Source organism: Pseudorca crassidens, chromosome 12 (genome assembly GCF_039906515.1).
Source record: "Pseudorca crassidens isolate mPseCra1 chromosome 12, mPseCra1.hap1, whole genome shotgun sequence".
Classification (NCBI taxonomy): Eukaryota; Metazoa; Chordata; class Mammalia; order Artiodactyla; family Delphinidae; genus Pseudorca; species Pseudorca crassidens.
The window spans coordinates 51860065-51878229 of NC_090307.1; the positions used below are offsets into that span (position 1 = coordinate 51860065).

At 43.4% G+C, this 18165-nt stretch overlaps 1 protein-coding gene across 4 annotated transcripts in view; it reads right to left on the reverse strand.

The window, feature by feature from the left end:
• The window catches only part of LAMA3 (laminin subunit alpha 3), a 241390-nt gene that overhangs the window by 157768 nt on the left and 65457 nt on the right, over positions 1 to 18165 (reverse strand). For all 4 annotated transcript variants that reach the window (XM_067699449.1, XM_067699451.1, XM_067699450.1 and 1 more), the window contains exons 8-11: positions 17302 to 17420; positions 9437 to 9527; positions 7390 to 7521; positions 6004 to 6066 (exon numbers count right to left, since the gene is read on the reverse strand). In XM_067699449.1, coding sequence (XP_067555550.1) covers positions 6004 to 6066; positions 7390 to 7521; positions 9437 to 9527; positions 17302 to 17420 — 405 coding nt within the window. The remainder of the gene's footprint in view (positions 1 to 6003; positions 6067 to 7389; positions 7522 to 9436; positions 9528 to 17301; positions 17421 to 18165) is intronic.

Here is an 18165-nt window from a genome sequence, read left to right on the forward strand (position 1 = left end):
TTTGGAAGTTTTAGCCATGGCAATAAGAGAAGAAAAAGAAATAAATGGAATCCAAATCGGAAAAGAAGTAAAACTGTCACTGCTTGCAGATAACATGATAGTATACAAGAGAATCCTAAAGATGCTACCAGAAAACTACTAGAGCCAATCAATGAATTTGGTAAAGTAACAGGATACAAAATTAATGCACAGAAATCTCTTGCACTGTACACTGTACACTAACGACGAAAAATCTGTAAGAGAAATTAAGGAAATACTCCCATTTACCATTGCAACAAAAAGAATAAAATATCTAGGAATAAACCTACCTAAGGAGACAAAAGACCTGTATGCAGAAAACTATAAGACACTGATGAAAGAAATTAAAGATGATACAAACAGATGGAGAGATATACCATGTTCTTGGATTGGAAGAATCAACATTGTGGAAATGACTATACTACCCAAAACAATCCACAGATTCAATGCAATCCCTATCAAACTACCAATGGCATTTTTCACAGAACTAGAACAAAAAATTTCATAATTTGTATGGAAACAAAAAAGACCCCGAATAGCCAAAGCAATCTTGAGAAAGAAAAATGGAGCTGGAGGAATCAGGCTCCCTGACTTCAGATTATACTACAAAGCTACAGTAATCAAGACATCATGGTACTGGCACAAAAACAGAAATATAGATCAATGGAAAAGGATAGAAAGCCCAGAGATAAACCCACGCACCTATGGTCACCTTATCTTTGGTAAAGGAGGCAAGAATATACAATGGAGAAAAGACAGCCTCTTCAGTAAGTGGTACTGAGAAAACTGGACAGGTACATGTAAAAGTATGAGATTAGAACACTTCCTAACACCATACACAAAAATAAACTCAGAATGGATTAAAGACCTAAATGTAAGACCAGACACTATAAAACCCTTAGAGGAAAACATAGGCAGAACACTCTATGACATAAATCACAGCAAGATCCTTTTTGACCCACTTCCTAGAGAAATGGAAATAAAAACAAAAATAAACAAATGGGACCTAATGAAACTTAAAAGCTTTTGCACAGCAAAGGAAACCATAAACAATATGAAAAGGCAACCCTCAGAATGGGAGAAAATATTTGCAAATGAAGCAACTGACAAAGGATTAATCTCCAAAATTTATAAGCAGCTCATGCAGCTCAATAACAAAAAAACAAACAACCCAATCCAAAAATGGGCAGAAGACCTAAATAGACATTTCTCCAAAGAAGATATACAGATTGCCAACAAACACATGAAAGGATGCTCAACATCAATAATCATTAGAGAAATGCAAATCAAAACCACAATGAGGTATCACCTCACACAGGTCAGAATGGTCATCATCAAAAAATCTACAAACAGTAAATGCTGGAGAGGGTGTGGAGAAAAGGGAACCCTCTTGCACTGTTGGTGGAAATGTAAATTGATACAGCCACTATGGAGAACAGTATGGAGGGTCCTTAAAAAACTAAAAACAGAACTACCATATGACCCAGCAAGCCCACTACTGGGCATATACCCTGAGAAAACGATCATTCAAAAAGAGACATGTACCACAATATTCACTGCAGCTCTATTTACAATAGCCAGGACATGGAAGCAACCTAAGTGTCAATCGACAGATGAATGGATAAAGAAGATGTGGCACATATATACAATGGAATATTACTCAGCCATAAAAGGAAACAAAATTGAGTTATTTGTACTGAGGTGGATGGACCTAGAGTCTGTCATATAGAGTGAAGTAAGTCAGAAAGAGAAAAACAAATACCATACGCTAACACATATATATGGAATCTAAAAAAAAATAAAAAGGTTCTGTTGAACCTAGGGGCAGGACAGAAATAAAGATGCAGACATAGAGAATGGACTTGAGGACACAGGGAGAGGGACTGGTAAGCTGGAACTAAGTGAGAGAGTAGCATTGACATATATACACTACCAAAGGTAAAATAGATAGGTAAGTGGGAAGCAGCTGCATAGCACAGGGAGGTCAGTTCGGTGCTTTGTGACCACCTAGAGGGGTAGGATAGGGAGGGTGGGAGGGAGACGCAAGAGGGAGCAGAGATGGGGATATATGTATACATATAGCTGATTCACTTTGTTATACAGCAGAAACTAACACAACACTGGAAACCAATTATACTCCAATAAAGATGTTAAAAAAAATGAAAAAAACAAAAGAACGAACTATGCTACATGTGCTTTGAATATGCAAAGATTCACTCCAAAAATAGCCTCTCAGAGTTTGTGTAGCTGACCTCAGGCCCAACTAACCTATAAGAATGCAAGAGGCTTCCCTGGAGGTGCAGTGGTTGAGGGTCCGCCTGCCGATGCAGGGGACGCGGGTTCGTGCCCCGGTCCGGGAGGATCCCACATGCCGCGTCGCGGCTGGGCCCGTGAGCCATGGCCGCTGAGCCTGCGCATTCGGAGCCTGTGCTCCGCAACGGGAGAGGCCACAACAGTGAGAGGCCTGCGTACCGCCAAAAAAAAAAAAAAATGCAAGAACATTTATTTTAGCTAAATAGTTAGATATTTGCCTAGTAAAATCTTGTAGGATAATTAGAAAATTATGCTACTGTTTTTAGAAAAAAGCATCACTATTATTAACATAACATGGAATTGGTACGTGCAGAAACTAAAAAAAAAAGTAAAAGAAAAAAGAACACTGGAACTTCAAAGGAACAAATACATAAGAAATTTATAAAGAAACTTTAGGAAATTATATGTATATATGGAAAACTTTAAATAAGATATTTGGGGAAAAAAAAGATCTGGGGGTGAAACTCAGGAATTTATACTCTGTAAAAGCATGGGGTTCTAAAACATAGGCCTGTTTAAGAACCACTATATTAGAAGACATGAAAGCATTAATGAGCCTTAATGAAATAAAATTCTCTGGGGTGGGAGGGACTTGGTATTATCCAGTGCTGTGTATCTCCTGCCAGTTGAGATGTCTGTGCTTCTAATGTTCACTGCCGGAAGTTTGGCCCCAAATTGGGTGTTTTTAAAATGCATTAGTGGAAACCAAATTGAAGTGGGTATCTGTGCCTTCCAATGCCCAACTAAATCTAATTGCACTAACTGAAACTTCTTTTCTCGAGGCTGTGTTCTGAGGCTTCTCTAATATTTTGTAATAGACGTCTGAACTTCCCTTCAAGTTCAGTTAAATTTCTTTCCCTGAAGTCACCACCAATCTAGTTGGGGAGAAAAAAGAATGGGATAACAAAGGGAAACAGACCAGAAATGAAAGATCTAAAACACGTTTGTGGAAGGAAACCAGAGATGTGTGTCATAATCCAGGCTCAAAAGCTGAGTCCCATTCTAGTCAAATGACAAACATTTAAGCAAGTACTTGCTGATACCTGCTGTGGGCAGGATACCATGGCAGGTGCTGTGGGGATTAGAAAGCGAGTCAGGCACAGCTACTGTCCCCAAATGACCAAGTGTCTGATGAAAGCTAAAGACAATACCCCGCATAATACCCCTGCGCCGTGGTCTGCTCAGAGGAGCCAGGTGTGGGCAGGGCACAAGCAGGAAACAGCACAGGAAGGTAAAGTGGGTCACGTGAGAGCTGACGTCAGGTGAGCCCTTGTGCTGCCCCAAATCCCGTGACACTCCCCAAGCCCATTCACTCCCCCGCGTTCCAGGATGCCTCTTTCATACCTTCTCTCTCCTCAACTCCAAAGCCTTCTCCCCAGCCTCAATTTCTGCCCCCATCTTGATTCTTATTTTGCAAAGAAAAAGAGAAAGACCAGAAGAGAGCATCCACATGCTCCCGCCATGGGTCCGCAGGCCCTTGCCCAGCCCGTCCCCGGGCTCCGCCTCCTCCTTTCTGACAGCGTTTCCGGCTCAACAAATGGCACCCCCTCCCCTTCACTCCTTGTGTGCTCCATCCAGAAGCCGGGAGCCACCCCCAGTCTTCTTGCTCTAACAGCCCACCTCTGCCCAGCAACCCCCAGGCAAGTCCTCAGATTATATCCACGGTCTGTGCACTGCTTGTCACCTCCACTGACACCTCCGGGGTCCCAGCCACCACCATCTCTTCCTCACGGATCATCATCATGATGGCTTCCCTGCTTCTTCTCTCCTCCTCCTACAGCTGGTCTTCAACACAGTTGCCACACCCCAACGCAACGTAGTTTCCCTGTGCCGAACTCTCCTGGCTCATCAGAGTAGAGGCTACCTCCGCGCAGTGGCTGACGAGGGCCTGCAATCTGGTCCCCTGGTTGCCCCCCTCACCCCCTCCCCTTCGCTCACGCTGCTTTCACGCCCCTGATCTCTCTCTGTTCAGGGAACACCCCCGGCATGTCCTGCCCCAGGGACTTTGCACTTACTCTTTCCTGCATCTAGATGCTTCTCCCCAGACACCTGCAGAGCTCAGCCCTCAGCCCCCTGACGACCCTGCTTAATCATCTCTTCAGGGAGGGCTTCCCTGACAACCTACTTACATGTGCAAACCTCACGTTCCTACCCTCTCTCTCTCGGCCTTATTTATTCCACAGCACTGATGGCCAACGCACCCGGAGCTAATATACTGTTGTAGAACCTGAATTCCTTGACCAAGGATGGCCCTCCAGAGACCATGTTCTTGTCTGGCCACCAGTGCCCCTTCCCTGCCCACTCACACTCCGGACGCACCAGGAAGAGGGGTCCATGTGCTCCCAGTGAGATGAGCGCGTGACCATCAGGCCTTTCCCCATCTTGCGGGACGAGACCAGGTAGGTTACCCAAGCCTGACCCAGATGGTCGTGGGCTGTGTGCATGCAATGTGCCGCGCCCTTCTGAGCGTGTGTGTCCCTGTGAGCACCACTGTGGGTTCACAGAGCGAACTGCTCACAGCTCCAGAATTCCAAAGGCCTGGAATACTCTCATATGGGTTAATTTACACCTACCATTTAAAAGTAACACCTTGTGCAGGACACAACCCTGCATATCATAATCTATCACATTAGTGATTTTACTTGTTTGTATATTAAATATGTTATTGTAGGAGTCACCCCCACCCCCGACTGAACTATAAGCTCCAGGAGAGTTGGGAAATTCGTTTCACTAAGTCCCCAGCAGCCAGAACAGTGCTATGCACATAGCAGGTGGTCATAAAATACTTGCAGAATCCGGGATTAGGTCGGTGTAGCACCTCTCCACCCCAAAGGCTGCTTCCTGCATACCCCTGCCACTCTCTTCACTGGGTGTTTTTCTGGTAGGCCGGGCCCAGAAAGTTAATGCCCCAGAGGTAGCCCTCCATGCACATCAGGTGACTGAAGTTATCCATTCCGTTGGGATAACGCTGAGCAAGTTCTCTGCTGCCTCCCAGAGTCGCTCAGAGGGCTGCAGCTCCAGGGCTGCCTGCTAACGCACCTGCATAAGGGTTCCCTTCAGTCTCGGACTCACTCCCTTACTGATGTTTCCTGGTGTCACCTCCCAAATTAACTACTTGCACTCAATTCCTTTCTCAGAGTCCCTTTATGGAGAACCAAATAACGCAGCAGGCAACCGACTGCTACTGAAGGTTTTTGAGCAATCTAGCAACATACAATCTAAACACTCTTCTTGGTCTTCATCAGGTGGTGCCATTGCAAAGGACAGACTGGAGTAGAGAATGATGGGAGGTGAGAAGCCCAAATACGACACACCTGGGCTTCCCTGGTGGCGCAGTGGTTGAGAGCCCGCCTGCTGATGCAGGGGACACGGGTTCGTGCCCCGGTCCGGGAGGATCCCACATGCCGCGGAGTGGCTGGGCCCGTGAGCCATGGCCGCTGAGCCTGCGAGTCCGGAGCCTGTGCTCCACAACGGGAGAGGCCACAGCAGTGAGAGGCCCGCGTACCGCAAAAAAAAAAACAACAAAAAACCAAATACGACACACCTGCAAGGCACCACCATGGTCCCATGAGGATGACTTGAACTTGGACGTAGCCATGTGCACAGGAAGTAGAAAAGGGATATGGAGCATAACATCTTCACTGAAGTTAAACCAAAAGAGAAGTTACTTGCCTTTTATATCTCCAGCTACTGGATCTTCTGGACTTGGAGTAGAAATAGGAAAAACGGGAATTCCTAGAAAAAATAGTTTATCAAAAAATACAGAGAAGGATGATTAAGGAGACAGTAAAGTAAAACATTAAATTGCACTACCTAGGAAGACGCCCTCTCTGACTTAGTGAAAGCGGCATGTGGAAACTAACTGAAAGAAAGGAAATGTTGCTACACTTAAAATGCATCTAGTAATAAAACCAGGATGGTCAGACATTCTGATTTGTATATTAATGAACAGAAATGGATATTTCGTGCTCACAATAGCTAAGTCCCAGTCTAGCAGGGCTGAGCTGGACTTCTTTAGTATCTTTATTGTTTTTTCATGTAACATTGAGACTAGCTTTTTAAAAATGTTTTCTTTCAAGTCTTTTTCCCTAAAACTTTGCTTATGAAAATGCAATTTCTGCTCAGCCTCTATCCAATCATTATAGATTCTAAACTGATTGAGCCCTGATTCAGTCTCACTATGTTTGGGCTTAAAAACTGGTTCCTTTAACTTTAAGATGATCATGTAATTCATCCTCCAAACTGGGACACTGGACAGTGGAAGTGGGTGCTCGTTTAACAATGACCCTGGGACAGCAGGTGGGAGCCAGGACACGTGCACATCCTGTCCACAGAGCCCCACAACTCAACATGCTTTTCCGGGGATGGCAGAGTCGTGAGGTGGGAATGGGCAAGAACTAACGCAGCAATGGGGTAGCCTCTTCCTGAGACTGTGTTTCTCCGTCCTGACCCCAAAGTCCAGTTTTTACACTAACTGCAGAACAAACAGGGCCACGGCTCTTGGAACAGTCTGCACAGCTGACTTCACGCGCTCCCCTGCTCCACGTTCTACGCTGTTTCTAACAGACACGTATATATCTCTCCAAGATGCTGAGATGTTCTCTTAGATCACGGCAGTGGGATAAGGTGAGGGCTCTACTGTACAGTGGGAGAGAACAGACACATCCCCCCGGCCACCGGAACTACCACACACACTACGTGTGCGCACGCGAACATCTGGAAGCCCGCGACCTTTACTCTAGGTTTACGAAGGAAAACCCCACACATGGATTACTATTACTTTGAAACTGCCACTATCTGACCCTTTGACCTGCTGAGATGGTAATGTCTATGGTACAGCCTAACACTCTGGAGATAAATAACACTATAAAACATACTTATAAAAATGTAATGTTCCCAACTTTGGGGAACATTTTCACACAAATAGAACCTTCCCGGCCCTATTTCTGTCCCTCTACCACCCCTCTGCCCCATGCCTGCCATGCACTCAGGGGTCGATGCACAAAGCCCAGGTCAGCGCCGAGAAGCCGGGCCTCTCCTTCCACAGCTGGGACTTACTGGAGCAAATCGGGAAATGGTGGTAGCCGGCCGCACACTCCTCACAGTGGTCTCCGCGGAAGTTGGGCTTGCAGGTGCAGCGGCCCAAGCCCTGCTGACAGTCTTCCGCGTGGTCGGGGTGACAGCTGCAGGCTAAGAGAAATCCCAAGGAGTCCGTCCTTCACTGCACCTCTTAAGGCAAATATGTCCTAACCCTTCTCAGGCAATGTTTACTACTTCCTCATTGGTTTCCAGGGATTCTTGGAAGGGCACAGCCTGTTTTCCACTTCACACCTGCTTGACGGTTTGCATTGACTGAACCCCGTGGACCCTCAGAGACAGGCTTTAAGGAGCGTCACACTGAGAAGTTCTCGAGGATGTGGTTTATTCCATTGAGCACCGCCCAGTGCACCGTGTAGGGGGCAACCCTGCACAAGCCACCACCGGAGGGGCTGGGCGGGCACATGCTGGGGCTCCTGGCAGGGCTGTTGGGCACAGCCTCTCCCGGCTGTGAGCCAACTGTGAATGTCCACAGAGTGGTCGTCATTACACAGCTGTGATGTGGACACAAGTGTGGGATATGCCTAGACATTGATATATGATCTGTGCACAGCACAGCAAGATCGTGCCCGTAACCCAAACGTTCGAATCAAGTGATACAGCTTACTGAAGGCAGTTTTTGCAACCAGCCTGACTGTTGGGTTTGCATTCCAGAGGGACACACTTGGGTGTAAAACACTCGGGAACCCCCTCACTTGGGAGCTCCCCTTGACCTGGCAAAAGTCCTCACCTTGGACAGCAAAAACGCTGTCATAGCTCAGCTGGGTCCCCGTCCTGTGAGGAACTGGGAGGCTGGAGAAGTCGTGAGCGCCAAGCAACCCCCTAGCCTGGCTTCTCCTGGTGTCCTTTGCTTAATTTGTTTAGGATTTATGTGTCCTGTGGATTCTTTCTGCTAAGCCTCTAATATCTCCATGAGACCCCTTCAGTGATGAAGAAAGAAACGAGAAAAGTGATGGAAAACAGGCTCCTAGGAAGGCATGAGTTTATTCACGATGTCCTGTTTTCCTTTGCCAAAGCTTATTCTTCGTGGGCACAAGATAAATCATGGGCATACTTCATAGGAGGATGTGGAAAAGCGAGGGAAAACGAGGACACCCTTTTCATAACTAAGATGCCCTACAGAGGAGCAAATCAGAGTTTACACATTCTTTGGATTCGATGCTCTCAAACATTAATGATATGATGAATGAATTTGGGAGGGGAAGGTGGGCACAGAAGCCAATTTCAGGACTGGAACTGTTTTCTAACTGCAATAGCCAGAGAACATAAAAGAACCAAATAAAATACACATGCAGAACAAAGTCTATAATCTGAGCTACGACTGATAATTCCACAGGAAAAAAAAAAAAAAGTGGCATTTTTCTGTATAATGGAAGTGGCACGTTACAGCAGTGCTAGACAGATATGAACTATACCCTGGACCTACCAGTTAGTAGTTCTCTCACCTGGGCCAAAATATTTAACTGCTCAGACCCTTTGATTTCTCGATATCTAAAAATGAGACTAATAACACATTATCTTAAGTTTGTTATGATAATTAGATAAGACATTTGTGAAATTATTTAGGCCATGCCTTGTATATAGCAAGTGCTCAATAAATCATAACTATTTTGAATATTATGACTATTATTACATCCTTGTGAAATCATTACTATGTTGCCTTGAGTCTAATTCTGATGAAATTTAAAATTACTGGAGATCATAGAAACATGTCAAAACAACAGAAAACATTTGTTGCAGGCCTAGTATGCGCCAAGCCCAATGCTCAGTATTTTCCTAGGTGGTTTTGACTGCATTTCATTTACTCTTAGAGACTAGATTATCATTTCCATTTATATATATGAAATCTGATTCTCGGAGAGACTATGTAACTGCCTGAAGTCACACAGCTAGTAAGGAGTAGAACCAATAATATGGAGAGAGAAAACTAAGGGAATTACTAGCCAATCAGAATTTAGCCCGATGACCTCCCTGAAGTTAAGACACACCAAGTTGGAATGAAACTTACGGATGCAGCCGTCGGGGGCATGGACCGGAACGCCGTAAGGGCGGTAATAGCCCTTAGCACACTTTTCACAGTTTACACCAGCTGTGTTATGCTAGAAAGAAACAAAAGAAACTTAGGGGGGAGAGTGCTATTCAACCAGAGAAATAATTCTGTTGTACACAAATGTAAAGTAAAAGTCATCAAAAACAAAAAGCACTGAACTTGACCTTGAATCTCCAAGATTTACCACAGGACACTGGCTTGAACTTGGCTCTGGAATTCTTTTTCCCATTGGAAGAGGAAATGAGGGTAAGTTTGATGAACTGGACAACCCAAGTTTTCCTCTCTACCACTTAATGAAGCACCTGACATTTGAGTGAGCAAAAATTCCAGAGGACCACTCTTCACAGCTTCCTTCAGTAGCGATGAATGGATCATAAATCACCCTTAGGTTTAACCCAAGGGATAAAGGGTTATGTGTGTATTTTTATCTTCTCCAATTTTGGAAAAAACTGCATGTACAGATCCCTTTCTCTCGTCATTCCAAACTTTTATCTGTGCTTTAGTCTGAAACCATTTCCCAAACATTTCTGCTACGGGAATAGAAAATGTAGGCATGTGGTTCATACACAGAGCTCATTTGAAAGTACAATACAAGGCAGCCTTTCATATTTCACGGCTAATCCTTGTAATTGCCAGAAAAGATCAAATTACCCGACACGCATCATCAGTTTCCAAGAACTATATACCATGGGTCTAGCTCAATTCCACCTCTCTCTCTCTCTCTAATTTGGAAACAATTAGAAGGACAGTGTTTTTCGCTAATGAAAGGAAAGGCAATAGGAAGTTAAAAAGAACAAATATAACACACTGACTTAAAAGGAGTCTGCATAGAAACACAGAGAGGAGAACAAAGACCCTTTCTGTATCCTCTACCCTTTTAGATGATTTTATTAATTACAGGCTTTTATTTATTACCACTCCTTGTCCTGCGGGCTAAAATCTGAATTCACGTTAACAGTGAGGTCTAAAACCATACTGGCCACTTCTCTGACCTAAGGTTTACACGCATAAACATCTTGGACAAACAGCAAACAGCTGTAGTCCACCCTCTCTTCCATCAAATGCCAATGAACCTCTCAACTCTGTTGTTTGCCACTGTGGCTTATAATACACAGAGGACATCAGGTTAACCTTGGCTCCCAATTTTTTTCCCACTGGAGTGGGAAATGAGAAAAAGTTCTCTCAAGTGGGTACCCTGGGTTCTCCCCTTTACCACAAGGTTTGTCTAATGAAGCACCTGCCACAAAGAAGTTATATTTTTAAAACACAAAGAACAGCAACAAATCACCCTAAGAATACCTGTAGTTTGCCTTCAAGTTTTGGGTGGTTCTCTAGGACCCGCACCACCTGAGGGCAAGATACACCACTTATCCATGGACACCAAGGTCATGGTTGGACCAATACCAGAAGGAGACTCAAGGACAGTAGTGGCTCCAGATTTCAGCGTTGGAGGTACCTAGGAAGCACTCTCGCCGGGAGGAGTGGGCGTCTGAATTTGCATATGTACGACACAACACGAGATGAGGAAGCCTCCGTTGCCCAAGCTGAAGAGTGGGGTGGGCACCGATGGGATCTGTGCAGGAGGTAGCCCACCCCCACCTACTCCTTTTCCCTTGGCACCATCTAGAGAGGCTTTCTAAGGAACGCCCACCTAGAAACCTCAGGCCCTGCTCTGATCATTCTCAGGTCCTAATTCCTCCAAGCAAAACTTTTCCTACATGTTTTTCAATCTTCAGTTAAACCCCATCTCTCTCTGACTCTCTCTCTTTCCCTCAATTCCTTGACCACACCTACAACACTGGTGCTGACTTGTACTTCCGTGAACCTCAAGTAAAACGAGACTAGGGGCTAGTCCACTCGTTGGCCACACTCTCCTGGGAAGACCCCATCCGATATTCCATCTGAAGGTCAAAGTGATCTGGCCTCTGTGACCTCTCTGACGCATCTAGCCCTGCTCACTCCCCTCCAGCCACGCAGGCCCCTTGTTCCCTCTCAAGGCCCTTTGCCCTGCTGTCCCCTCCATGTGGAAAGCTGTCCCCCAGACAGATGCCTGGTCCATTCTCTCACTTCTTTCAGGTCTTTACTCAAATGCCATATCCCAGAGAACGGACCACCCTATTTAAAATGTCACATACCCCCAAACCAACACTTAAAATAGTATATCCAAGAAACAAAAGCGAAATCAATACCACGTGAGAAAACAGCCACCTCTGACAACCACGTGCCCTGAAGGATAACGACCTGGCTCTTACATGCTGGCTGCTTGGCAGGCCCAGCCTGCCTGTGATGTTCCCACTTCCTGTCACCTGCCCAGACTGATGGCAGAGATTTCATCATTCTCCCATTACCAGCACTGCACAGAAAAGGCAGGAAACAGTCATGTTAGCTGGTGCTATGGAATAAATGTTTGTATTCCCCCCAAGTTCATTTGTGAAAGCCTAATCCCCAATGTATTTGGAGATGGGGCCTGGGGAGGTAATCAGATCATGAGGATGGAGCCCTCATGATGGGATTAGTGCCCTTATAAGAAGAGACAGCGAGAGCTTCCTTCCTTTCTCTCTCTCTCCTCCATGTGAGAATACAAGACAATGGCCATCAGCCAGCCAGAAAGAGGGCTCTCACCAGACACTGGATGTGCTGGCACCTTGATCTTGAACTTCACAGCCTCCAGAACTACGAGAAATGACTGTTCATTGTGTAAGCTACCCAGTCTATGGTGTATTTGTTATAACAGCCAGAAGTGACTAAGGCAGCTGGGTTTCTGATAGGCAGACCTTGCTGTACGGTATGCGTGTTCTACCAGCAAACTCAAATTTCATCTTGATGCATCACCATGTAGCTCACCAAACCATCTGCCCTGCTGTAGCTGCACCCGTTCTCCTCCCTTCCTGTGCAAGACTCCCCATGTCCCTCTGTATATGGCAGAAGATAGGGTTACATTTTCTTCCCAAATGAAGAGCCAATTATTCAACATCATTTATGTCCTATCCATCTTTCTCTTTCATCAGAAATGCCAATTTTACCACAAACCAAATTTTAATATCTGCATGAATTTGTTTCTAAATTCTCTATTAGGTTCTATTGAACTATCTATCCCTGCACTGAGCCCACACTCCATTAATACAGATTCACGGTATATTTTGATATCTTGCAAGACAAATTTCTCCCGTCATTGTTCATCTTTTCCAAGCTACTTGTCTATTCTCATAGACATATTCTTTTATCGATAAGAATTTTAGAAACAGTCTATCTTCATTAAAAATCTGATTGAAATTGCACTGAATTTATAGATTGGTTTCGAAAAAATGGTATATTTATAATACTGAGTCTGGAAACATATTATGCCTTTCCATATAGGTCTTCTTTTATAAACTTCAATAATGTTTTATAGGTTTAAATGTAGCTCCACAGTTAATTTCTTCTATCTGTTGCCTCTTGGAGTACCTCCAAATTGTTCCAATAATCACAGCTGTGTTCTCCTGCATGTATCTGTTTCTGCTTTCTATCTTTCAGTAATCTTTTAAACTGCTGGTCTGTTGATAACACTCTTTCTTATTTTGCATGCTATTGTGGATTCTGGAAGGAGAGAGTATTTTGCTTGTTTGGTATCTTTCCTGATATTTTGTAGGATTTGTTGCAGCAGGGAACGTAGCCATATGTGCTCCGTCTGTTTCTTGATTCCATCTCTTAGCTTTGTGTGGTGTATGTGAGTGTGAAAGAGAGAGAAAAACAAACAGTTTGGAAATAGTGAGACGAACACATTAGGGACACAAACAGTTCAAGACTTAGATTAGAAGTCGTGTCTCCATGGAAGAAGCTAAAGACTCTGTTTTAGTTAATGGAGATAAAGTATCTTCCAGCATCATCTACAATAACATGGGTAATCTTCAACCTTCATTAAGAGCAACAATATTTTATCAAACAGAAAGGAATCGAGCAGTCAATCCAAAAATGTTGTGCTCCTTGCCTTCCTTCATTGCTCTTTCCCCCAATATTTTATGACCAAAAAGTTCAAATTTCACAATAAACACCTATACCCCGTCTACTAGAGTGTACCATTAACATTTTACTACACTTGTTTTTTCACATAATTATCCATCTACTCATTCTTCTATCCATCCATTAATCCATCTTATTTATGCATTTCAAAATAAATTGCAGATATCAGTTACCATCCCCTATATACTATTTATATTAACTGTTATTATAATAACTCCAGTTAATTATATGCATAGCTAAAGGTATGCATATAATTAGCTGGAGTTTAATGTTTGTTCATAGTTTTTTTTCTTTTGGTATAAAATTTATACACAAGGGCAAAACTCTTGTACATTCACTGAGTTATAACAAATGCATATACCTGTGAAACCCAGATGTCTATCTAGATACAGAACAATATCACCACCCCTGAAAGTGTCCCCATGCCTCTTCCCAGTCAATCCTCACCACCAGCTCCGACAGTCAACCACAGTTCTGATTTTTTCCACTATTTTTTTTTTTTTTTTTTTTTTTTGCGGTACGCGGGCCTCTCACTGTTGCGGCCTCTCCCGTTGCGGAGCACAGGCTCCGGACACGCAGGCTCAGCGGCCATGGCTCACGGGCCCAGCCGCTCCGCGGCATGTGGCATCTTCCCGGACCGGGGCACGAACCCGTGTCCCCTGCATCGGCAGGCGGGCTCTCAACCACTGCGCCACCAGGGAAGCCCTCCACTATTGATTAGTTTTGCCTGTTCCAAAATTTCATCTAAATGGTCTTCATACTATCGGTATTCTTTCTGGGAAGGCTTTTTTCACTTAACACGATGCTGTTAAGATTCTTGCACGTTGTTGCACCATCAACAGTTTGTTGCTTCCTACTGCCCGTTGGTATTCCACTGTGTAAATATGCCACAGTGTGTTCCTCCATTCGACTTCTGAAGGACACCAGGGCTATTTCCAGTTTGGGGCTATTGTGCATAGAGCTGCTATGAACTTTTTGTAAACACACATTTCCATTTCTCATGGATAAACGTCTAAGCATGGAATTTGTGAGTCATGGTGTAGGTGTATGTTTAACTATATTTTAAAAACTGCCAGATATTTTCCCAAGGCAATTGCACCACTTTTCACTCACACCAACAATGCATGATAGGTATGGTTGCTCCACATCTTCACCAAAATTGGGGGTAAGTCATGGTAACTCTAATTTACATTTCTCCGATGACTCATGATGCTAAGCCCTTTGTTGTATGCTTATTGGCCATTCATACATCCACTTTTGTGAAGTGGCTATTCAAGTCGTTTTCAATTGTATTGGGTTATTTGTGTTTTCATTATTGAGCTGCGGGAGTTCTTTATATTGTGTATCCTGGATGCCAACCATTTGTCAGATTTATGTTTTCTGAATATTTTCTCCCTATTCATGGCTTGCCTATTCATTTTCTTCAGTGTCTTTTGTGAGCAGAAGTGTTTAATTTTGATGAAGTCTAATTTGTCAATTTTTCATGGTTATTGCTTTCTATGAGCTAAGGAAACTTTGTCCATCCTCGAATCACAAAGATATCTGCCTATATTTTTCTCAAAAGCTTTAACTTTACTTTAGGTCTGATCCATATCAATTTAGTTTTTGTGTATGATTTGAGGTCGGGGTCTGAGTTAATTTTCTTCCCATATAAATCCAGTTACGCCAGAACCATTTGTTGAAAGGACTTTTCTCTTCTCTCCCCATCCCCTGTCACTGGATTGCTTTGGTACTTTTATCAAAAATAAAATGTCCAGGGGTTTCCCTTGGTGGCGCAGTGGTTAATAATCCTCCTGCCAATGCAGGGGACACGGGTTCGAGCCCTGGTCCGGGAGGATACCACATGCCATAGAGCAACTAATCCTGTGCACCACAACTACTGAGCCTGCGCTCTAGAGCCCACGAGCCACAACTACGGAAGCCCGCGCACCTAGAGCCCGTGCTCTGCAACAAGAGAAGTCATCGCAAAGAGAAGCCCGTGCACCGCAACGAAGAGTAGCCCCTGCTCGCCACAACTAGAGAAAGCCTGCAGGCAGCAACGAAGACCCAACGCAGCCAAAAATAAATAAAATAAAATAAATTAATAAAATAAAATAAAATGTCCACGTGTGAGTCTGTTTCTGTGCTCCCTGTTCTGCTACACTGATCTATTCTTCTAGTCTTATGTCAATAGCACCATGTTTTCATTACTGTAGCTTTATAGTTAATCTTGAAGTAAGATAATATAAGTCCTCCAATTTTATTCTGTTTCTTCAAGATGGCTTTAGATATTCTAGGTCGTTTACATAACCATATAAATTTTAGAATCCACTTGTCAACTTCTTTAAAAAAAAAGAACCTGCATTAACTGTGTAGAGCAATTTGGGGAGAACTGGTATCTTAATAATACTGAATCTTCCAATCCACAAATATATTACATCTTTCTATTTATTTAGTCTTCCTAGATTTCTCTCAGAAAAGTTTTTTTAGCTTTAATATAGAGGTCTTGCATGTCTTTTGCTAAATTTATTCCTAAGCATTTTATGTTCTTTGTTACTATTTTTAATTGAATTTTAATTTCATTTTCCTATTGTTTGCTACTAGTATATATAGCTGGTTTTTCTATATTATCATTGTATCCTGCAATATTACTAAATTCAATTAGTTCTAGTAATTACTTTGTACATTCCTTAGGCTTTTTTACATAAAGAATCATGTCATCTACAAATAGAAACAGTTCTACTTCTTCCTTTCCAATCTTAACAGCTTTTGTTTCTTTTTCTTGTCTTATGCAGAGGTTAGGACCTCCAGGGCACTGTTTCACAAAAGTGGTGAAAGCAAGCATCCTTCCTTGTTCCCAGTCTTTAGAAGGAAAGAGTTCAATATTTCATCACTTATACGATGTTAGTTGTAGGGTTTTCATAAATACCCTTCATCAGATTGCAGACAGTCCAGTGCTTCTGTAACTTTAACGTGCACGCAAATCACCTGAAGGTCTTGTAATGCATAGCTTTAAGAAGATCCTGGGATCTTTCACTTATCCGTGAAACCCTGTGATTTGTAACAAACCTATGACTTATATTTACTTGTATTTTAATTAACTGTGGTGACAGATGATACACAATGTGTGGAGTGGCAGACAGGTGGAGAATGGTGGGTCTCTCTAAGGGTGTGTAGCCCTGGTCCCACATAAACGGGCATCTCACGTAAAGAGTGCCTGCTTACTGGCAACGCTAACAAAACATCACTCTAAAAGCACACAAGACAGAATGGCAATATAGACCGAACTCGTGAACATTTTACACAAGTTTCAATGAATATCTCAAGGCAGATGTACATATACCCTCCCCTGCCATACACTCCTCTTACCTAAATTCCAGTGAACCCAATCGTCCTTATAGGAGGGATGAAAAATCCATTTTTCTTATTTAGTGTCAACAGCAGACATCATTAATTTATCATGATATACTTCCTCTAGATTCAGAATCCATTTGAAAATAGGATTTAGAGTCAGCACTGAAGTTGATACCTCTTTGCCCTCCTATCTTAGAGCCTTTCTAATATAAGATGGGTAACAGTCAGGATGACAGCCAGGAATTCTCCCCTCCATTTAGGCAAAGACCCAAAAGAAGAATCTAATCTATGGAGTTTGGACAAACATGCCTCAGTCCATTTTCCCTAAATTACATCCAGCTAACCAAGCTTTCTGTGTACAAAAGTGGAGAAACGGCGTCAGAAAATCCTTAGAATTGCATATCACTTTCTTGACATCTTTTTAGAGCAGGGCTTACTGAGTGTTCATTTCCTACTGTGACACATTCACGTTGACTTAAATAGTGCCTCACCTGACAGTCAATGCAGACCCCTCCACCTGCATAGATGCCTTGGCTATTCAAGCTTGCCTGCTGCCTCTCAACTTCTGGATCATAGTAACAGTCGATGGCGTGGCCATGGCAGTTGCATGCTGAAAAAAGAGCATTCTAAGTTAGTACTCCACCGTGACTATGAGACCCTTAGTAAATTCCCCCAGAGAGTATTGTTGCTACACTGAGCTACAAGAAAGTCTATTCTGGAACACCAGGGATACCCCCAGTGGAAAATTGGGGGGATTTTTACACAAAGAACCGCCTATCATCATATGCAATTTATACCTTCTTTCATCTGATGTTAAGTGAGAAAGGTTTCTCTTTTTTAAAAAATAAGGTATATAATTACAAATTAAGATAAACCAGAATGCCAATTAAGCTTTATGCACAAAGAGAATATTACTACTACTGCTATTGTCAAGAAAAACTGAGGGACTTCCCTGGTGGTCCAGTGGTAAAGAATCCGCCTTACAATGCAGGGGACGCAGGTTCAATCCCTGGTCAGAGAACTAAGATCCCACATGCCGCAGAGCAACTAAAGCCCGAGTGCCACAACTACTGAGCTCGTGCCCCTCAACTACTGCCTGCACTGCCACCAACTACAGAGCTCACGCGCTCTGGAACCCACACGCCACAACTAGAGAAGAGAAAAACCACACTCCACAGCTAGAGAGTAGCCCGCGCACCACAACAAAGAGCCTACGCACTGCAACGAAAAAGGATCCTGCGTGCCTCAATAAAGATCCCCCGTGCCACAACTAAGACTCAAGGCAGCCTATAAATTAATTAATTAATTAATTAATAAGAATAACTGAGTTCTTGGTACACTGTGAAAAGCATTTT